The sequence below is a fragment of the Motacilla alba genome, chromosome 5, assembly GCF_015832195.1.
Source record: "Motacilla alba alba isolate MOTALB_02 chromosome 5, Motacilla_alba_V1.0_pri, whole genome shotgun sequence".
In the NCBI taxonomy this organism is placed as follows: Eukaryota; Metazoa; Chordata; class Aves; order Passeriformes; family Motacillidae; genus Motacilla; species Motacilla alba.
In genome coordinates this window covers 10457128-10481194 of record NC_052020.1, presented here as the reverse complement: position 1 = coordinate 10481194, position 24067 = coordinate 10457128, and the positions used below count along the sequence as shown (strand labels likewise).

General features: G+C 38.2%; 1 protein-coding gene across 6 annotated transcripts in view; it reads right to left on the bottom strand.

Moving 5' to 3' along the window:
• Nucleotides 1–24067, bottom strand: part of SBF2 (SET binding factor 2) — a 236072-nt gene that overhangs the window by 89503 nt on the left and 122502 nt on the right. For all 6 annotated transcript variants that reach the window (XM_038139505.1, XM_038139508.1, XM_038139510.1 and 3 more), the window contains exons 7-14: nt 10414–10546; nt 9268–9376; nt 8427–8540; nt 7555–7632; nt 5747–5860; nt 5096–5224; nt 4257–4355; nt 1811–2015 (exon numbers count right to left, since the gene is read on the bottom strand). In XM_038139505.1, the coding sequence (XP_037995433.1) occupies nt 1811–2015; nt 4257–4355; nt 5096–5224; nt 5747–5860; nt 7555–7632; nt 8427–8540; nt 9268–9376; nt 10414–10546 (981 nt within the window). The remainder of the gene's footprint in view (nt 1–1810; nt 2016–4256; nt 4356–5095; nt 5225–5746; nt 5861–7554; nt 7633–8426; nt 8541–9267; nt 9377–10413; nt 10547–24067) is intronic.

Sequence of the window (24067 nt, the reverse complement as noted above, 5' to 3'; positions counted from 1 at the left end):
GCCCTGATTTTTCAACAAAATTCAGAAAGCAAGAACTAACATTCTCTTTTTCTCTATAATATCAAATAAATAGTATACAAATTCAGATACACCTTTCTAGTAGATAATAATGAGCTACTTATATCCAAGGATTCTGAGACAGAGTTCAGCAGGGAGTGAAAACTGTTCCTCAGAAAAAAACCAGCAAACCCCCTACTTTGACACAGAAATTAAGATATTTTTAAAAATCCCTTCTCCTGCAACTAGCCTTTTGAAGAAAGACAACAGAATACAACCACATATCCTTTAAATTTTCTGTAAGTACCAGAGTCAATGATACAGTCAACAGCAAAGGCAGGTAAAGAAAGTTCATCCTCTTCTTGCATAAACCCGAAGAGAAACAGGCCTGGGCAGGGCCTCAAGAGGCCATCTAGTTCACCCTGCTGTCCCTAGACAGGATCAACTCTATTTATGTTATTTCTCATGTTTGTCTAATATGTTCCCAATGTTCTGTGATAAGAGAGACTCCATGGCTGCACAAGAAATCCACTCAACTGCCTCACCATCCTCATTTTACCATGTCTTGCTGACAAATAACTCTATTTTTGTGCTGCAATTAAACCCATTATTTCTTATCATTCCAGATTATTCCCCTTCTTTTTCTCAGTCTCTTGTATAATTGAAGCCTGCTATTATGTGTCCCCTCAGTCTCCAAGTTTTCAGTCTAAACAACTCCCCATCTTTCCTTGTAGGTCACATTCTCTGGACCACTGGTCATTCCCGTTGCTTTCTTATGGACTCCCTCCAACAGAACCAAAAATGGAGACAGTCTTCCAGAGTCCAAACACGGACACAAACATCCAGCTGAGGTCTTACTGAGCACAATGAAAAGATTCCTCCATGGGGTTCACTGACTGCACTCCTGTTTATACATCCTACTAAGATGTTTGGCTTTTTTGCAGTAGCTTGATATAGTTGGGTCATGTTTGCCCTACAGTCATTAAAGTTCCCAAATTAATTTCTGAAGAGCTGCTGCCTAGTCAGGCGAGCCTGCCTATGCAAGTGCCATACCTTATTTGAAGAAAAGCAGTAGAGAAGAATTCAATGAAGTCTTGTGGTTAGATATGTAATTTTTAAAGATAGATTTGAATTCTTAGCCCATCCTTCAGAAGTTTTGCAAGCCCTTCACGTGCAAGTTGACTAACCATACTGGTTTATGCCACCATTCACATCGATGACTATGAGTAATAAAACTTTCTGGCATTAAAATTAAAAGGACAGGCCTACAATGTCCACATCTGCTCTTTATGCTTAAATATAGGTATATTTCTTTTGAGACAGATGCTAGCTTTGCTCTTTGCCTTTTTCCAGTAATTTACATGCCTTTCACTGGGTATCAAAGGAGGAACTCAAACGGTTCAAGGCTTGGTTCAGCCAGTGCTACAAGTGACCTATGGTGGTATTTAACAGGCCTGGCTGAGTACAATATCTAGTTTAAGTGTTCAACTCAATATCTAGTTTAATTGTTCAACTCAGTATGTAGTTTAGTTGTTCAACTCAAAATCTAATTCAGATCAAATCCACTTATTAGCAGTTACACCCCTCACTCTCTGCTTGATGCTTGACTTCTCAGTAAAGAAGAAGGCAGATAATATAATATCTGCCTTAGTAAAGGCAGAAGAAAAAGGCCTTTCAAAATTGCAAAGGCAACCACTGAGTCTACGCACCAGAGTTTGCCACGATCACTGAAAACACAAAACTGGGAGCAACACACTGCAGAAATACTAATCACCCGTGAGAACCAGGCAGGACAGGGCACAAATGAACATACCCACAGGGGGACCTGCTGGGACCACGCACTTCTTGTCCCCACGGGTGGCAGGAGGGGCGCCCTGGCTCCTGGCCAGCCCCTCCTGGAGCAGCTCCTGCACGCGGCCCTCGTTGATGCGCGGGAAGGGCAGGATGTGCACGCGCAGGTGCGAGCCCTCCGTGGGCCGCGGAACCTTCTGGAACGCCATGTGGGGATTGGGGTTCTCCTGCAGGCCAAGAGCAAAAGGTCACACTCCACATCAATCCTGCATCTGCCTCATCGAATTTCGCTGCGGTTTGGAGAGTCTCCCACACCCGAAAGATTAAGAAGTCAAATCTCTAATGCAGATGATCAATAAAACGTTTCATATTCATATCGCCCTTGACTCATTGACTTTACTATTTTCAACTTTCTTAAAGGCTTTTATAAAATTATTTTTGTCAATGTGCAAAATTCAAAACGAGTGCAAAAGAAAATCCCTGCTTCACTTAGGCTGGTTTTATGCAAATTAATGAATATTAAGGACTTGAATATAAATCGGTGTGACAGTCAAGCTCTTCATTAGAGAGACTATCTACCACCATGCATAGGATCGCAGCCCACATTTCCAGGGATGCAGTAATCAAACAAAATGGGGTATTTTCATGTCTTCATTCATTTATTCTGGGGTTACCATTAATCACATCGGAATTTGCTGCTGTCCAGTTTGACTCTACGCTGTTACTCATTACTGCCTACGTACCACTGCCAAAGAGTGCCATCCATCAATGAGGGCTCTCTTGTAAATGCATAATACGTTTGGAAGAAAACTTGTAAACAGGAGCTTAATACTGCTGTTTACAGGAGCAAAAGGCAACAAGGAGACCAAGTGCATCAACTTGAGAAACAGCAGACAAAACAGAACAGCTACTTAGCCACATGCATTCTCTGCAAAGGAAAATTTTATGGAACAAGCCAAAAATCCTGGGGTATGAGAGCAGCAGATGCCAGGGGACACAAGGAAGAGAAAGGGAACACAGACTCAGGAGGGTGTAACGGAAGACAGAGGGCAGAAAACTCCAGAAAAGGAGAGTAACTGCTCCAAAATTCATTTGAGCGAGAGGAGAGATTCAGAAGAAATACGCAGGAAAAGTTATCTTTATCTTGGACATCACAAATGTCATGTCAGATGTACGTGCTACTGGGCTAATCAAAGGTCTAATGCCTCGGACTGTCCACCCTCAGCAAGACTCATGCAAACATTATTTCTACCCAACAGAGCTTGTCTCTCCCTTGTATCTAAACTGCCACAGCTACAATATTGTGGTTATTAAAACTGTGAAACAAGATGTCAAAATACATCAAGCAGTCTGTTTAAAATCAGACAGCTCTAGGCACAGCTTAAGCAGTGTTACTCATCACCTGTGTTTAGTCAAGGACAGGTGCATGCACAGCTCCTAGAAATCTGACTTCTCAATGCACAAAGCCATAGATTTAGTGAATATCAGTGTGTGCTCCTGTGAAGTCACTGACTTAGTGGCAGTGAAGGAGCAAGTCAGTCACAATGGTATTATAAATAAATCTCATCATCAGAAAAGACACACAGAACACAAAAGAAATCCCAGAACTTAGCAGCATTTGGTAGCTCTTGTGGTTGTGTTTTTTCAGAACTGTTGATGTAAACCACAGTTTTGAGGAAGTGGGATGTAGAAAAGAAAGGGTGACAAAGGTGTCAGCTGATGGTGTAACAGATAATGAATGCTCTGTGGAGTCTGAATAACCACAGAAGTGTGAGGGGGATGGAGACCAGTCTATGTCAAAAAAGCCCACAAACCTCAAAGCAAACAAAAAATCAAAAACTCACAAACAAAAATCCCCATCCCAGAAACAGTTAATGGAATGGTAAGAGACCTTATCAAAGCATTATGTAAAATAAATATGATATGAAGGCAAAAATTAAACTGGAAATGGAGTTGTACAAGAAACAGGCTGTAAAAAATGAAGTAATGCCTGCTGAGCATGCAAACCAGGGTGACTGGGTCAGGAAAGAACTGCTGAAAGTACACATTATGCCCCATTGTATAATATATATGTACTATATATATTATATAATACACATTATAAATGTATAATTTTCACATGGAAAACTGTTATGAGGCAAGAAAAGAGATGTATTTGGCATGGATAGGCTGTAGCAGAGAAAAATAGCAGTTTATAGACCATATATGAATACACACTTAAAATAGTTAAGTAGTTGTAGCTGCATCTAAATCATTATTAGCATTAATAAATCAATAGTATCATACTGAATTTCCTTTGCATGTACAAATTTAATGATCTTTAAAGTTCCAAAGTCTTTTGCCATAATGTAGATGATGCCTGCCACAAGCAGCCCCTTCCATTTTCTGGACACTGGATCAATCTGAGAAATCAGACTTTTCAATGTTACCAGCTCAACTCCCAGATGCAGCAGGTACAGTCAACTTACATTTTTGAAGAGCTGTTCTGCAAGTTCTCTAACATGCTTTATCATTTTTGGTGGATTGCCCTCTTCAGCTTTAATTCTTTCAACTTCAAAGGCCACCAACTTTTTTTAAAAGAAGAAAGAATAAAAATGTTGATAATTCAACTAAAAACAATTATTTCCTATTTAAGTTATGAAATGTTAATCTTAAATTGAAACCAAGGAAAGAAAGCTGAACACTGAAAAATGTGTGAGGTCACATTGCTCTGGAACATGAGACATTTTCAGTTCCATGAGCAGCATTTGTTACCAGACAGAAAGTCCTTTGTACCTAAACCAATCCTTTCACATTTCTATACCTCAATCCAAATTTCTCACAGGTACTACTACTACAACACAGAATAATTTTCACACTGTATTTTTACTCTACATTCAACACAAAGCAAACAGTAAAAACTACAGCATTGCTTTTTAAAATGAATTTTTTTTGTCTCAGTTTACAATGTTGGGCATGTATTTAATGTAGTGTTTCTCTATGAGCTTGTTAACATTTTAGAGAATATAATTAAATTATTGAAAATAATTCTGTACTGGCACATGCAATGTATTATGAAGATACAGATCTGACAATAGGAACAGCATTACCAAAGTTTATACAACTATTTAACTTCACACACATAAGGGGACATAACTTTATGGAAATAAGCTAGAAATATCTCCTTAGCAGAAAATAAGAGTTGAGATGATTTGCCTAAACTTGATATAATAAACATTGGGGTTTCAGAAGTATCCCAGTAGTTTTTCCCATGCTGAAATGTGACAGAAAATTGTAATGTACTTGGGAATACAGAAACAGTTTTCACCTCATCAAAAAGATCACAGGTTCTGAAGGGAGGACCCCTCTCTGACACAAAGCCAGCAAATGCCATTCCATTGAGGACTTTGGTGAGAAAGTCATTCTCAATTAAGCCTCGCTGGCCCAAGAAGGCTGCCTGCAACAAAGACAGAAAAAAATGCACCTTTTTTAATCAGCATCAAACTTGCAATTACAAGCAACTGTTATATATTAGTTAAACATTTCTACCAGCCTATCAGCTTATACTAGTAAGTGGTACTTTCTAACTAAATTTTTTAGTATACATAGTATCTTTCTAAACCTAAAAAATTGAATTTGATGCACACATTTTTTAAATCTCACAGGTAATAAAAGAGAAAACTAGTACCTTCAAGCAATGTGTTACTACATACAGAAGTTTTCAAAATTCCACAGTGATTCCTCAAATGTTTATTTGCATTAAATTTCAATGTTAACTTTGTTGTACATTTCTGTCCTGTCCCTGCAATTAGTCCCACTAAAACACAGTGATACTGTGCTATGCCAAAATGATGTGCTTATCACATGGAGATAACTTTATTTACATTTTTAAACTTCACCACTTGTCCAAAAGGCAGGCTTGTGGGAACAACATGGCACAAAGGAACACCACAAATACACATAAGTGCTCCTCCTTTACCTTGTGGAAGTGGATGACAGGTTCAGCATGAATCCTGATCAGCTGAAGACACGACCTGTATCCTTGGAAGAGCTGTGCAAAGAGCCTGAGGAAGATTGCTCGCACTTCTTTGTCCTGCAAGCAGTAATTGAATTGTCAAAGCACCTTCACATCGTAAATTTCTGCACACTTTGTAGGAATCTATGTGAGAGATGCCCACAGCTCCATGAGTGTAGCAGTGCAGGACATGAAGCAGGACATGAAGCAGAGGGATGAGGTTGTCTCACAGAATAGTTGGGGGTGGAAGGGATCTTAAAGGCTACCAGGTTGCCCTGCCCTGTCCCCAGATGGCCATGGCAGATTCTGTACACAGCCGCCCTTCACCCCTGCTGGTGTTTGCTGTGCCTGCAGCACAGGCTCTGGGCAAAGCCAGGGGGGCTGTGGGGTGGTCATGTCCTCAACCACACAAATGAGCTGCCATGAGAGAAGATGTGAAATAAAGGAAAAAGGCTATTTTAGCCCGGATTCATTCCCTAAAATAAGTAGGGTTTCAAAGCACTACACAAGCAGTGTCTTCAAAGCGGGCAGGGGCAGCAGGGAATACCAGGAGCCCGGGGTGGCACTGCTGCTGCTGCTGGAGGAGCCAGGCTGGGAGCATCCCACTCCAGCCTCCAGCTGCAGCTCTGCCAGACTGCTCCAGGTTTCCCCAGCCACCTGTCTGGGACTCTGCCAACTCACACCTTCACTTGCCAACTCTTTCTGCCACCAAAGCAAGCCAGGGTTACTTGAAAAAGTTTAAAAGAGCAGGGCTTTGAAGTCCTGGATTATTTATTTAAGAGAGTGCTTACATAGACACCACCAGATTAATGGAAATGATGTGAACAGCTAGGGCAGTGACATCTCCACCTGGCCCAGAGGCCACTAAAGACTGACATCAAATCCTGGGCCACCCTACTATTTCATCTCAGCAACCATCTCAAAAAACCTGAGGTCCCAAAAATTCCTTTATTACCTCAGGTTTTATGGTCTTATGTTACAAACTCAAATTTAAATATTACATACAATATTTACTATCAGATAACCAGCTCATCAGTTAAGTCATAACCAAATTAAGTAAATTACAGCCTGTCATTTATGTTTAAAGATAAAAGGAATATATAAAATGATATCAAGCTGGAATATATTATTGGAGTACCTTACTAGATGTTTGTTTATTCTGCACTGGACCATGATCCATATTGTTCTATTTGTAACTTAAATTTTGTATGGCTCACTTTACTGACAGATATGCTCATTTTCTGCTGCTCTCTAGGATTTTAACAGGTACATTTGTACTCTGACTTCTTTGACTACTTGAAAACATGGTAATTTCTTTCAAATTTCACAAAATTCTTATTTTGCTACAGATTTATATTAATTTGAAACTTTTCTATTCAAACTGAGATCTTAGCTGAATTCTTCCATTAGTTTAGATGAAGTCTGGATGACAATCCCCATCTTCAGCAACAAAAAGTCTCTATCTTAGAGCCAGAAATAAGTACAACAAATATATTGTACCACCTAAGAGTTTCACATATTCACATAATTCACATAGCTACACAAAAAAGCCCCCATGTGTGCTCTTAAATTGAACTGGCTTATGGATTTTACAAAACTTCTAACCAGTCAGAATGCTATTAGAGGGAAAAACGCATTTCTTAGCTCCACCAGTAATGTTATAAATATATGGAAAAGCAAACACAAATTCTTAAAAGGAAGCTACTAGTCTAAAATTTCAACAGTTTTCCACTTATGAAAGTCAGACAGAGAAAATAACACAGAAATCTTACCAGCATTTTTGAGTGTGATAAAGCTGTTCGTGGGGGAGGGAATGCATAATCTGCTGTCTCCAAATCAGGATGCAAAACCTAGAGAATTTTGACAACATAACCTTTTTTCCTTCATTTTGCTGAGAAAAAGATTTTTTTTTTCTTTCTCAAATTAATATTCACTGACACTGAGTACCTCAAGTAATAAATTGAGGTAAATTGTGAAGACTGTATGGAAATAAAGATGGAATTAAGTTCTCAGCTTCAGGATCTATATGTGAGTTATCTATCAAAAACTCCTACCACAGTCCATGAAAACTATCAATACCATTAGGGATTTTAGAGACAATTCAGCTGAAACAGATTAACAGACTAAAAATTTTTCTGTTGAACACAAGATTTGCTCAGAAGCCTCCAAATAAGGTGATTCCCATTTTATTACAATGATAGCAAAAAGACAAACTGAAGTGCTTTTTATGGCAGTTTCCTAATGTAGAATTCATCATTCCTAAATTCTGAAACAGGAGCATCACACAAATAAAATTTAAAGGGTTATTATTTGCTAAATTTCAAGAAAATGTACAGTTGAAATGAATTTATAAACACAGAAAGGCAGCAGAACTGAGGAGTAATAATGCTGCTCAAATACTATAATTAAAAACCATTATAAAGGAAAAATCTCTACCTCTTGAACAGTGAAAAGACATTTTAGATTTCCATCACTGATGATATTAACTTGAACTGCAGAGACTTAATTCTTCTATGAACAGGATTGCTGCATGAATCATTCTATTAAATCTCATTTCCAGTGTGCTTGAAAGTTTAATATTGAAATTTTTCATTCTTTACAAATAGGTGAGAGGGTGAAAAGTGGGGATTTTATCTAAGCATACCAGAGAAAGTGCCATTTGAGTCTGGTGCAGCAGTGGCTCTGGCAGCTGGGACAGATGAATACATTCAGGAATTTTAATTGTTCCTCCATCCAGGTCTGCTATGATTACATCTAACTGTAAGGGACAAACAGAAGTGCATACAGTGAGCATAGCTTTAAAAAACACAACAGTTCAAATTTCTGCACAATGATCTGCACATAAGTTAAAAAAAAAACAAATTAAAACAGTACCAACTTTAATGTATAGAACGTTTTTGATACAAGAAATACTCCAAATACTTCCTATTACTGAATGTAGCCCTGAAAAATGAAATTAAACTAAAGAAAATGAAATTAGGCTAAACTTTCAAAAGTGACTTTTGTTTCTGGATGTTCCAGGTCTGTGTTCAGAGACATGAGATATCTAATAAGCTGTTTGCAAAGGAACACAGTGAGGGCAACTAGAAATAAAATTTCATGTTCCTAAGCATCTTCTGGAACCCTGGTTCAGTTCCTCCAAGAACATACTTTAAAAGGGTAAAATAAAACAATTGAAAATACACTTGACAATCCTAAGTGAACTGCTCAAACTCAGGACAAAGAGATGACAAAGCCAGAAATGGATCCACTCCTCCTCCTCCTGCACTAGAATCAAATAATTTCCCTCTACTTTACAGTCTCAAAGTATTTACAAAAAAAAAAATTATGCATTTTCTGGTTTTTCTTCTCCTGACTGTCTTGCTTTCTTACAGTAATATTTTGAAGAGATGTGAATTATTCACAGAAACACCTCCAAAGCAGCCAGGAGGGCTCTGAGCTGAGCACAGGGCAGGCTCTGGGCTGGGAGGGGCAACAATACTCACAAGCTCGTGGATGTCATTGCGAAACACAGAGTGCACCCCAATGATGAAAGGGGTTGGGGAGCTGAGAACCTCCAGCAGCTGGGCAGGAAGAATTGGGATATAGGGATAGCTGTGAAAAGAATAAATCAAAGAGAATAAAAGCTTCTGAGTGTCCTTTCACATAAGGCAACTTCTTTCTTTAAAAAAAAATAAATCTTCCTGTTAATCAGGGACACTAAAGTTATAAACAATACATTCATTTTAAAAACATGATTCGTTTGTGGCCATATACCTACACTTCAGCCTTTTGTGAAATACCATTTTATAAGAAGTCTCTAAAGGAAATATTTTGTTTTCATCTTGAAATGACAACTAAACAACACTATTTCAGGCATTGTTTACATGGTTTGACAATTAAAAAAAACTCTGTGTGCTCATCAAAACAACATCAGGAGCTGGATCTAAACTGATCAATGAATTTCTACACCTAATTTATAGTTATTAAAAGTTTACATTCATTATTAGTTAAACATTAAGAAACATATTCCAAAACTCAACTTCCAGTTCTTCCTTCTTATTGTGTATTATAATGAAACCAATCTCTGAAATATTTTACATAAAACAAGATATTAAAATGCAAACAGTTTGAAACAGGTGAGTCAGAATTTGATGTTTTCTTCCTAAAAAAACCAAATTGCTTGACATTAAGTTTTCCATTTAAAAATTCTAGATCCACCTGTGGCTTTTTAGAGAGGATCAGTTGACTTAAGAGAGGATTTGTTGACTTAAATTCATTCTCTGGTGGACATTTGTCAGTGACTTAAAACTGAAACACACCAATGGAGCTGCTATCTTTGAGCTACAGAACCTTCTGGGCTGTGAGTAGTGTTTCTACCCTACATTTGCAAGTGGAATTTCTCCCTTAATTGTTTCCACTGCCACAATGCAACCAGATTTTCATTAATGATGTGTACACACCAGGATTTGCATCATTGATAACTCTGCTTATTTTACCAATTATAGCACAACTCCTTTTGTTTGGGACAAACAAAAAATAAATAATAAATAATTTGATTTTGTAATTAATTACATTTGTGTTTGTAATAAAAGTTACAGAATGAGTTATAAAATTATTTAACGAGTTCAAAGAATCTAAACTTAACTCACCTGTATTTGAGGGGAAACATCAAAGACTCCAGAGCCCTACAGGCATCACTGAGCCTTTGGAAACTTGCTGAGTGAAAGAGAACCTTATTTTCTGTAAGCACGGCACAGAATAAGCTGAGTACATTTTGGATTCCTTAAAAAAATAAAATAATAAGAGAGAACTGTAACAACATGCCAAAAATCTCAAAATTGCATTAAAACGTAACAATTTCCGGTGGGATTTTCAAAAAGCATGTGATAAACACATAAATTGCCAAGTTCCAAGTTTTTCTACCTTTTATTTGATTAGTGCAGCCTGTTTTTCAGCTTGCTATAACACTATGAATGCATTTCTACATTTCAGATATACTGTATTACAGCTCCACTTGCAAGGATTTCCCCTTCTCAGCACAAATCCCAGCAATGCTTAATAATGGCTTCAAACAGCATTATGTGCATCTTCTGCACAGCCTTCTGTCTATCCAGCACTCAATTCTGGTCTCTGATCCAGGCTTAACTTCTAAACCTCTTTGTAACTCCAAGCAGGGGGAAAAAAATAAAATCACACTGCCAAGTTCCAAAGAAAATGAAAAGATTCCTAGTGGATACATTCATACCTTAACCATTCTACGAGTCAAGAGGTTAAAAGAGGGCAGTGAGAGAGTATTCATCATCAGAAAGATACTTAAAGGAAGATCTCAATGTTTTAAAAAGCCCCACTAGATTTAGGGTAAGACTCATGAATCAGATGATGGGATGCTCTCGGGGCTTTTTTAAGACAGTGTAATTTACCTAAGAGACAAAGCCATGTGCTTTCAGGGAAAACCAAAAATATATTTCCTTTAGAAAAAAAAAAGGTCCCATCCTGAGAAGCAGACATGCCTGACACATGTGAGATATGCTGAAATTTATGAAATTTCCTGAAATATGCTGGAATGTATGATGTTTCCCTGAGGACATGGCTTGTGTTATCAGTAAGACAGCCTGTATTACCTTCCCAAAGCTACTGCTTATCTAGCAATAATGTCCCCAAAAAGAAGTGACTGCGGAGAGCCACTATATCCACATGACAATTTACACTTTGGTTTTTTAAGCAATTTTTTTTAATTACAAGTTTTGACAAATCTTTTTTCTTCCACAATGTATGCAGATTTTCTTGGCTGGAGTAAAGCTCAGCTCATAAACACAGTGGGACAAAGATTTGGAGAGGGTTGTTTAGGAAAAGAAAAATTCAATTTTGTCCTTAGGACAAAAAAGTCAAACCACAGAATAACAGCTTGTGCTTCCAAATTCCCTTCTCCAAGAGTCCTGCAGAACTCACACAACCAAAGGCAGAGGCTTGAGGGCACTGAGGATAGAGGGCTTTGCTACAAGGCTCAGAGAATTACTGCTGCAAATGTTTGATATTACTGTCAGTGGCATAATGAATATAATGCCAGTAGAAAACAAGCTGCTGTGGAACACACAAGGTAAGGGTGATGATAAAAAGTCCAATTTGTTTCCTCACATGAACGAAACAGCACCCGGCAGTGAATGGTTAGAAGGCAACTGGAAATAGTGTCCTTTGAACACAAGGTTAGAAACTGCTGCCTGCTTGAAAAAAATCTCAGTAAAAATATAAAAAGTAAAACTGCACCTTTTATGCAAAACTGCCCATGTTTCATTCCCAGAAAATTTAAAAAAAATATTTTGGAGCATACTTTTTGTTTTAAACAAAGTTTTTGTTTTCAACTGGGCTTCTCACTCCCTTTCATTCCACACCAAATATCTTAAGACATCAAGGAATACATTTTTTTTTAAACATCTGACAATTTTTTCCTACAATCAGACAGAAAGATTCTCAAACAGTGCTCTAAAAACCTATAGAGTTTTGGCAGGTATTATTGAGGAAAATAATACCAAAAACCCTCACAAAATATTCAAAATATTCAGTACAACGAAATGCTCTAAAAAACCCTTCCTGTCATCAAAATACTTCCAATATAATTGAAAATTCTTGAAAGATATGGTTTTTCAGTCTGCATATCTTAAACCCCAAACCTGAGTTCTGAAAGGTAAGAGTTCTAAAATATTTTCTGGACGTCATTGACTTCAAACTTTGTTTTAGCAAGAATTAGAACATTCATTTACTGATGTACAAGACTCAGTTGAAACCAAGCTGTGAAAAAACTCCAGCCTTTTTAGCTATATGATATTATGATGCTGTGAATTGCAATGATTCAAGAGTCTAGAAGGAGTATTTTAATTCTAACACCTTTGAAAGTCATAAAACTTACCCAGTATCAGCATTTTTAATTTCAAATCTCTTCCGAATACAGGCTTCCTCATCAGACACCAAAACAATACTCAATTCTCCAGAGCACATAATAACTGAACACTTCTGCAAAAATTTTGCTTACAAAAAGCATAAATGAAGGGGAAATCAGAATTTTTCTTATGTTTAAAAAGGACACCTGCAAGTACTTCACAGAATTTGAACACAGTGGTTGTAGATCACGGTGTCTCTCCTGGGGACTAGTAAAATGATACACTTTTGTATAAATAATAAAGGTAATCTTCATGTTCCTGCATAGTGTTAAAGTGTATATCTGTCTGATTATTATCTGCTTTTACCACCGTAACAAACGGATTTTGTCAGCATCTTCATTTTGTCAGCATCTTTTACAGAAGGTTCTGGATGTCAGTCAATGGAACACGAAGTTTATTTAAATTACCCAGCAGTGATGGTATGGTTTGTGAGGCTTTCAGAGTTTCACTAGGGAAATTAAGTCTGGTTTCGCTGCATTTTAGTGGCCACAGATAAAGCTTCAGTTTGTACTCCACAAAGGCGTCTGTCAGCGCATCTGAATCAGCACCACTCTAAGCTGATAGTTAAATGACTGCTTCCAGCAACTATTTCCCAGAGCTTAACTCGATGTCCCATAGCAGAACACAGACTGCAAACACATTTTCACTGCATTCTGGGAGTTGGTCCCCCAGATGTTCACTACACTCTAACTGGCCATGGAAGGTGAATTTGAAATGTTGAGTGGGATATGAATGCACCTGATGCAGCCCCAGCAGTGCTGAGCTAGAGAAAAACACTGCTTTACTTGCAGAACCCATGGAAGAGAGCAAACTTGAGAGCATTTAGCACACTTGGGCAATAAAACCCAGGCTAACCACTTCCACTGACTGAACAGCTTGTAGAGCCCACACAGCTTCTTTGTACCAGTGTTTTCCTTCTCTTTCCCTCTTTCCTTCTTTCTTTAAATGCTCTGTATGCAATACAGAAGAACATAAAATATGTAATATAAATAAAATTAAGTGTGCAATACAGACAGCTAATGTGTAATTTTCTTATTTTCAAGATGACAGCCATTAACTCAATACAAAATTATTGCTCCACACGTGCTTTGAAATGCATCTTTTCGGGAATATCAGCAGTAAAGTGACTGTGAGGGAAACTTTTGTCTGATAGAATCAAACAGATTATAAACAGTAGGACTTTTGATTACTTTCCTTTTCTAAACCATTGAAGCCATTGATGAAATTGATTTGAGGAAGCCACCAAGGTGTTGTTCCAAGCCTTCCAAGTTGTTTACTGAAAACAAACCATTCCAAATGACAGCCTGAGCCCAGTTTCCTCGTGCTGCAGGACACAATGGTGGCTGGCTGTAACCTTGAACCCTCTGCTGCTCTGCAGACTCCACACTACATCCGATGCTCATTTGTCAGGGCATAAATAGACAACATGAAAAACAACAAACAAGTTGATTTTTACAGATTACTCCTTTGCAGTCCACAGACAGACATCCTGTAAAATATTATACATATGCTGGAAAATTTTGAATGGAGGCTTCCTGACCTTCACTGTTTTCAAGTATTTAAAGAATCTGTAATTTGTACTAAATTATCTGACATCCTACATCAACAAATGTATCATTCTGCCTGCTTCCTGTTGTTCTAGAATTTAAGTACTTATTTAAGCATGATTAAAAAAAACCACCAAACACAAAGTCTACTTGACGAGTTACTGTCTTCTACATTGCATGAAATCAAAATATTCCCACTTACTTCTCAGACTTTTGTAAAGAGTTATAAACACAGATTCAGAAACTCAAGTAATTGAATACATTATTATGCTAATATGCCATTCTTGAATTACTAGACACAAGAAAAAGCTTAATAGACAAATAATCCATAACTTAGCCAGACTAATCCAGGAAATGGGTCAACAAAGCCTGAAAAGCCTTTCTGAAAGGCCACTGGAGACTGCATAGTACAAGTTCTGTGCCAGGCAGTGTCAAGCTCTAAAGATAACTAGGAAAAGAGTAGAGAAAAACAAAACTCTTTTCATATTTATTTTTAGATGTGGCTGCATAACTCTGCTAATGACCAAAATACAAGCTTAACTAGTAAATAAGAGGCAACAACTGTACTCAACACTCACACAGGTAATCTGTGCCAAATTGCATTGATTTGTCCACCCAAAAAATCACACAGTATCTCCAATCAACTACACAGAGTGAAACCCAAATGATTGTTATGTCACTCAGCTCAGGATCAATCTGCATTTAGGAAAGCATGCAGGTCTGCTATCAGAGCAGGACTGCACACTCCATGGCTGAGTCCCAGCCAAAATTGCTCACAACTGGGGAGCAATCTGCCCGTGCCAGCAGAGAGCTTTGGGAGGGTTAATTTATCCTGCTTTTGGCTGGGAAACAGAGGACATGAGTCAGATGAGAACCCCAAGAGATTAACTTCTTTGGGCTTTGTCAGACTCAGGAGGAAGAGAAGCAATCCCTACAGCATGAAGCCTTCAGCTGAGACTCACTCAAAGAATCAAGCATTTCATTAATTCATCCCCAGTTCTGAACCCACAGAAGGAAACATGGGTGAGACATGCACTGCTGAAGCTAACCTCCATTTTTAGAGAAGCATTTCTGATTTGGGAACTGAACTGAAGGCAATTCAGAATCTGAACCATGAATTCTGCATGTTCTTTGTAAGGGTGGAATGAAGGCTTCCTTACAAACCAGAGTCTGGGGAGGGTGGGAAGAGGAAACAGAGGACCATACAGAGAGATTCTGGTATAAACACCACAAAAGCCAACTGATCATTAAAAGCTATCAAAAAGACTGTGAAAATGAAGATATATATATAAAAAAGATGTCTTCAGCTGGTGGATAAATATTCCTCCAGCTATCACTCCCTCGAAGTTCAACAGTATCCGCTCTGTGCTGTCTACACCAAGCCAAGCAGACAGTTGCTCTCCAAACCCTAAATCACACAGGCAAAGAAACAGGAATTAAGCACAGCATATGATCTGCTCAGAAAACAGTCAGTCTGTCTGTCATTTGCATGTTGATATCACTCCATTATTGCCAATTTCCTTAAATCCCTCTGCAGATCTACTTAAAGAAGCAGCAAAAGCCCTTTGGCTTTCTTGAGCCTCCAAATACAACTCTGCCAATACACTGAGTGAACACAATCACTAATTTTTTTTTATTTTCCAGAGACAATGATAAAGCTAAATACAATTTTTAATAGAAGATTTAGATAATAAGGTTTTCATCCCTGAAAAATATAAGCGCAACACCATTTCTTATACATATTTTAAAGCTTTACATCCCCAAAGGGAGATTGATAAGCTCAAGATGAATATGACTGTGTTACATGAATTTCCTTGACAAAGCAGAAAAGACATAGGAAGGTAAACCAGACAAATAATTCTTTCATATACACAAAGTATTCACGTGGCAGGGAGGTAAATGCCAATTTCATGTGAAGGCAGCAAGATGAATTACACAAAAATACAAATATATCCTGCATTACCAGTTTAAAGTTTATTACTTATTGTATGCCTGGCCCATATAAACAGGTTATGTTTGAGAAATGCTACAAAAAATAGATTTATTTCAGGGGAAGAATCTTCACAGAAATCAGATATAAGACTAACATTTTTTCCTAGAGGGAGGGTAGCAAGAGCTATTTCTAAATATTGAACTGTCAAATATCAAATTAAACCAGAAGGTTCTGTTCTCCTACTGTGTCCCTACAAGCACACAGGTGTTAAGATTTAAGTAATAATCTGTTCTGCTGAAATATGGTTTAATTTCTTGTCTGATTTCACGTCTCATCTTCCGCTCAGTTATTTAGTTATCTAGGAAGGCAATTAAAATAGGATGCTATTTGCTTTGGATATTAATCCCATAAATATCTGTTATTCCAAAATCATAAATAAAGGTAAACAGTAATCCTGTATAATTACTAGTAATTTGTGTACTACTTGTTAATTACCTGGATAATTACTAATATCAGGACACAGAATTTCTGTGTAACCCTCATAGGTCCACACTAACAGGAACTCAATGAAATGGATACCCACTAATGAATTGAAATGCTGCCCAAATTCCATGAGTAGAGGTGGAAGAGTGCTACTGAAAGATTCCCATGTTTCTAGAAATTCTTACAGGTGAATTTCTTTTATTCATTCTTTAGAATTGCCCTTTCAAGAATGATGATTTTATTGCTTGAACCAAATGTTTTGTGAAACCTTTTTTCTCACATACATCAAAAGATACGTCATAAAAATAAGCACACCTTTTAAAAATTATTTATAGCAGTTTTATTAGCCAAAAGTATCTCTGTATCCTGATAGCAAATCTAAAATTGATATTTGAGAAATTATTTGCAGCTGCTGATGTATTTAAGTAATCAAAACCAGAGCAGTTTACCATCCCTCCAAATTGATTCATAGATGGTAGAAAGTAAAGGAGGATTCTGTTCAGCCACCAACAGACATTTTAAAATTCAGAAGGAGCTTTAAAACTTTTTGAGAAACCTGATTTGTCTCTTAGATTTTGTAATTTGTCTGGATTCACTTAAAAACTGAATCCAGGCAAATTATATGCAGAAAAAGTGTTCTTTAACAAAGCAATTCAGAGTGTGGGTAATATCAGTAGGATCCTTAGAAAGTAAATATCTAAGAATGAGAAGAGCATTGTCTTTCTTGAACTGTACACAGGAAAAATGGTCAAGGATACACTAGGAGCTGCAAACATACCTGTTTCCTGTCTAAGGACTACAAAGTCTTTCTCAAGGAACATTACTACAGAAGCATTATGTGAACATAACCAAATAAACGCAAAGCCAACAAGGACAGATGCGGCTGATCAGGATATTCTGTACGAGCAATCTTCTATTTGTCCTTTTATACCAGCATAAAAGGACAAATATCCAACTGAAGAAACTGTGAAACAGTGTAACCATGAAAAACTTTTAAAATCACTTTATTTTCTCTAAAGATCACGCTTCAAAACATTTATGAAATTTTAAAAATTCTTCGTCAAATTCTCTGAGATTTTCCTGGCCTCCTGAGACAGTGATACTTCAGCACAAAATGCAACTAAAGAGCAGAACTTTAAATGTGAATTTACAAGACTGAATATATGGAAGTAAAGGTCTATAGAAATGCTTTTCTTTTCCTCTCACCACAAATATTAACACCAAAGTTGGGAAATTGCAGTTTTGCAAGTTCTTACGATTTGACAGCTACCAAGCCTGCTTTGGAATAGTGAGAAAAGTTCTGCCTGCACTCATACCAGCAAAAATAGAAAGAGAAAAGCCACCTGCTGCCAGGATGATACCTTTCAGTATTTTCTATAAGCAGAGACAAGCTTCTTGTGCATCTTTCTGAAATTTGTTGGTCTATTTATTGACATTTGCTTTTTGGAGCTTACATTTTGCTCATCTCTGAAAAACAATAATATGTTTACCCTCTTCTGAGACATGTTTTCTGAAGTCCTGCTGTAAATAGAGAATAACTCTCTTCTCAAATGTCTCAAAACAATTTTTTAAAAATAAATTTCATTGAATTGTTACAGAGCAAATTGTAATCTATATTTTTTTTCTTATTTGAAATGTTTTCTTTTAAAAAAAGCTCATTAACTACAGCACTTTATCAAATACACAGCTTCAAGCTGATTTACTTATACCAGACAACTTTAATTTCTCAGATTTATAATTTGCTTAAAATAAACTACTGCATGGTCTGTCTCAGTAAAAGAGTAATATAAGTTCAGAGTGGATACAAGTGAGCATCTCATGTCATGTGCTTTGCTGGCTGAAAAACATGGAACACTGCAAGAAATATTGGATATAAGAACTACAGCGCCTCCAACTCATTTCAGACTCCTGCCACCACAGCAGCAGCATCTCAGGGGGTGCTGACCAAGCTCCCAGGTCATTCCCACGTGTCAAACAAACAGAACCAGAGCAGGATGAACTGAAGGAATAGTTTGGCATTACCTGACTGGAATCTCTGGCTCTCCCTGGCAGGGATGCTGCTGCTGCTGCTTCCCTTGCACCTGCAGCAAAGCTCACAGGAGGGAGTGAGCTCAGGCCAGCAGAGGGATAGGGCTGCTCCCACTGCAGCCCTTGGCCATCGGGCTGATTAACCACAGCATCCAACCACAACCTGAGACTGCTGACACAAAACAGATGGGACCCTCCCTTCTTCCACCCTCCAAATATTTTCTGTTAACTTGGTGAGCAGAAACTGCTCAGCATGGCTGAGTCAAGCACCACTTCAGCAAAGGAGATGGGGCAGCACTGTGCAACTGGAAGTGGACATTCCAGACAGGATCATCTGCTTGGCTGCTGGGGAAATGAAGCCTCAGTGACTGTCCACAAAGTGCCTTTGCTGGGAAGTGCAGAAGAGTCTCTGTATAAAATTCACTATGACAATGTCCCTTTATTTCCAACAGCATCTAAAAGAACACTTTCCTTTTGTTCTGCTCTTGCAGCAGTAAGGCCCCATTAGCAGTAAATGCCACATCAAATCCCTTCATAATCTATTTGTTCTTTGATGGACTACACAAATCTACTTGGAAAGCTTGAATGGTAAATTCTCTCTGGCTGGGTTATGGAGCTAATTGCAGCTCACCAGCCAGTGGGATTTAAACTGAAACTAGAACATAAGCCAACAGCATCCACTCATGTGATGCCAGGTCCCATAGGCTGGAGAGTATAAATTTATTAAGATCAAAAACCGATTAGAAGTGTATACACTTAAATAAAACAGTCTTCATTTAACATGCTTTAGTATGTTAAACATTTAACATGTTTTTTGCATTTTACACATGCCTGCTAAAAACCAACAAAAGTTCTGTATGCTCCCTTCACAGGATACACAATGTTTCACGGAAAGGAAAGAAACTGAGCAAGTTGGGTGAGAAGTTGGTAAACAGCCTGACAGTAAAAGAAGTTCTGGTTCATATCACTGAAATCTCATAAAGATAAGATGTGGAAAGGGCACCACATCGACCCTTAGTGCATTTCCCTGTTATAGGTATTAATGTCCTGAAAATGCCTGCACTTGGACTCTTCATATGCTCTGCAGATTACATCACTCATTGCTTTGCTGCCCTACATAATGAAATATTAAAATATTCTTGCTGTATGTCAAAGACACCAGGATTTTCTTAGTCAACAAGTATAAGCCAGCTCACGTGTTGACTGTGCAGTGACCCTTTCATAATGTCTCCCAGCCATACAAACACACATATATATTCATCAGGAATGTCTTTTCCCATTTATACAGTAATTTGGTATTGTCATCTGTTGGCATAAAATACATTACATGAGAGGCTGAACATTTTATCTCCCCTAAACCAGAATTAAAATAATGAGAAGTTATTTTATTACAGAAAACATTACTCAAAGTGTCAACAAACGAAGCCAAAAGAAAAAATTCTGGGTATTTTAATATATCCTGGATTTAGAACCATGGGACTGAAGGGCCTATAAACAGTGAAAGATTCCAGCCTTTTCCCATCATGGCTATATCAGATAACCCCAAACTGATCAAGCTTCATCTTAAATGCACTGATAATGCTTTGCATTACTATTCCCAACAGGAGGTGTTTCAGGATGTTTCTTGTCCTACAGTCAGAAATTACCTTTTAATTTCCAGCCTTAAATAACTCATGATCTTTTTGTATGAGCCTGCTCTTGGTGCTCACCTGTTTCTCTACCTTGTGACTTCTCCCTGAACAACACTGATGTAAAAATCAGCAAATGGTAAACACATATGGTCTATGATATAGACTAAAAGATAGAGTACAGCAGAAAACCATAACACTGCTCAAAAAGCAGTATCTAGAAGCCAGTATGAGCTATAACATGACCGACAAGTTAAATATTCATTTCAGACTCTACATTATTTTGGGACTTCTGTTTTCTAAAGGAAGCTACAATTTTCAAGCAGTAGGGCTACTTTCACTTTCATTCAAAATAAAATTGTAAAGCATAGCATGTCCCACAAATACTGTGAGCATAAAAATTAGCTACCACAAAAATAAACCCATTTGAGGCACACCATAATTCAGTTTTTCTCCTTTTGATTTGACAGATTATTTTCTAATTATCACAGTAAGGTTATACTGTTTATGTTACTCTATAGGCTGGATACTTTCACTGTTTATAGCCCCAGTAGCTCACATCATAATTTCTGAGGCATGGGGTTGGGAAGCAATAAAACATTGGAAAGATAGTTAATAGATGAAGCCTTTTTTAGTGCAGAATGCAGAAATTGATCAGTATTAATATCTTAAGATCAAGAAAATATCACAACTTTAAAATCTTGTTCTCTTCCCCAGAATCAAATTATACCAGGAAGCTGTGGTGCAAGATTTCCTCTCTTGTAGGCCTCATAAAGCTTGACTTTTAGCATCAAAGGGAACAAAACTTACTGTGAAGAACCAATACCAAAGCACCAGCTCGAGACTTTTCAAAGGCAAGCAGTGAAAATTGAAGAACCACCAGGTGCCAGGGACCAGCGTGTCCAGAAGAGAAGGCAAAGCACGGAGCAAGGGGCAGCGCCCTGACCCACACGCGGCGGAGCACCCCGGAGAGATGAGCTGGGTGAGGCTGGTGACAGCCAGCCAGCAGCTGAGACAGCCGGACAAGGGAACGGAGATGAGGAGGCACAGTCTGGGAGCCGGGCTGGCATGGCCGGGTCAGGGTGAGGGCCAGGGACAGTGGCCAGGTCAGTCCCAGGGAGCACAGGGCCAGGCCAGGCGTGAGGAAGGGCCGGGAGCAGGGCAGAAGGAGCAGCCCAGGGGGGAGGATCCCGCTCAGAGAGGGCACAACAATCATGGCCTGGGCTGGCCCTGGGACATGCTGAGCTTAAGGACAGCAGCCGAGAGACCAAGGAGCCCCTCCTTTTGCCATGTCTCACACAGCTCTTTCCCCCCCAGCTGTGCTGGCCTCCAGCACAGCCCAGCCCTGCCAGGAGGGCCCTGGGGCTGCCCAGTGCCATGACAGCTTCCAAAGGAAACAGGACTTGTAAGAACCAAGGACAGAGCCCGCTCAACTCCCGGCCTATGCTCAGATTTCTTCAGAGAGCAGAACATCTGCTGCGTGATACTGGCACAACTACAGAACCATCCTAAAAATGTGGTTTTCACGAGTTAGCCAAAGCTGTAAAGTGCAAGCTTGTCAGTTTAAAATCCCTTGGCACATACAAACATCTGCTTCCAAACAGAGTTGGAGCAGCACATCTCAATTAAAAATAATTAAAATAATGCTGCTGCAATTAAGATCTTGTCCAAACAAACCGTTGAACATAAAATAATTACAGTATATTCATTATGTTAAAAAAACTCTACATCTCCACCATTCTTCATTAATTTCTAGCAAATCTGAAAAATTAGAAAATACAGCATTTCTTTTACTTCTGTACACTTGAATACACAACTCCAAAAATTCCAAACAGGTATGACAACTAATATACGATCCCATCATTATGTTTTGACTGGATTTTTCACCAGGGTTTGGCTCCATGACTGTTTAAACCAACAAAAATCATCTTTGTCAGTGTCACTCCATGGACACATGGAAAATAATTCACTTCTTTCTGCTTGCTTGTTGTTGTTTAATTATTTAATTTTAAGCAGCACTCTGTGGTATCAGAGAAGTATCCGCTCTGATGCAAAAGAAGGGCAAGAACATGCAAGCAGGGCAAAAGGACAGAGAACACTCTGAACTTCTGAGTCCCAAGTCACAGTGTTGAAATTTGGAATTGAATAGCCACATTAAGAAAATACATCAATGCTGGAGTGGAGCATTTAAAGTGCTTGTACTGAAGTACTTCCCTGCTTAGCAACTCCCCCATCACCACAAACATCTGCCCTAGTATTTATATTTCGTGCAACTGCAATAATCTTTACAAGTTTAATCAATCAATCACTTTTGAGATCTGGAATTACAGATATTTAATGACACTACAGTCTTCAACTATACTATATTATTTTTGAGTACTCTTTTTTAGAGGCTCCATATACTGTCTAATGGTACACACACAATTTCTAGTTAAAAATATTTTAAGACACATGAAAAGGCTGAAGGATAGTGATGTTTAACACCTTCAGTTACATCATAATTTGGACAAATCAAAGACCAGCAAAGCTTGCCAAGCAACGTGGCTCCACCTACCATGACCATTCATGTTTGAGTCATTCCACATTTTTAATCTCTATTCTACACAGCCCTGGGTTCCAAAGCACCCTTACCTTGTGTCTTCGTCCTGAGGATTCAAAGCAGAATTTACATCAAAGTGTCATTTTCACCACTTAAAAATTACTTTCTTTTTAACACAAAGTAAGTGTGACTTTACTGAAAACACTTGAGTGGTGAATGTAAGATAAGAGGAAAACAAGCACAGGCAAACAAAGCAGAACAGGGGAAATAAGGACATAGGAAAACAGACCTGATATGAGACTAAACAAGATGGAAAGGAAGGAAAACTCTTTTGTCTTTGATTAAGTATTTGGAAAGGAGAGAGAAATTCTTCAGGAAAATAAATTTTCTTAATTATTCTGCTCAGCTTAGCAGTGTGATTCATGCTACCAGGCCTTGCAATGTGCAAAAATGAAAAGTCCTGGCTAAACCTCAGGCTTTTGTTTTGCTCCTTAGGTCACTAATTTTTTTATCTAGGCTTCTTTTGGAAAAAAAAGCTGCCTCTTGGGGGGATGGAGGTCTGTGTCTCAGACTCAAAGGACTGAACACATCCCTGCTGAATACCCTCATGAAGGAGGCAAGTAGGGTTGGAGTCTGGAGAAAAGAGCTTAAGGCAGAAACTTAGGAATGTACAGTTAATGCAGTGAGACAGGAGAGAAATATAACCTAAATATAACCTAAATATAACCTAAATCTCCTTTGAGCCTGAAGAAAGCTACTGCATTTTGAAGCTTCTATAGATACCTACCATCTTACTAACAGACAACAAGAAATAGAAGAGCACTGAAAGTCTTCTTGCTACCACACATTATTTTTAAAAGTAACTTTATTATTTCTGTTTTTCCACTTAATCCTTTATTGATTAAATAATTTCTAGTGATCCAGCTACAGGCCTGGTTTTTGTCACACTATTCCTATATATTAGGCTTAAAAAAAAAAAAAAAAAAAAAAAAAGAGAGAGAGAGAGAGAGAAGGTATGATTTAAAATGCCAAAGACTGCTGTTCCTTATTACTAAGCTTAAAACCTTTGGGGATATTTTTCCCAACTGTAGTTTAACGCCTAAGCACAAATAAGGTCTGTTTCCAGATATGCTATGCACTTGGTAATACAGGGAGGGTCATCTGCTGACATGGTGTTATCCTGCCAAGCAGAAAAAGCATGATGAGGCTA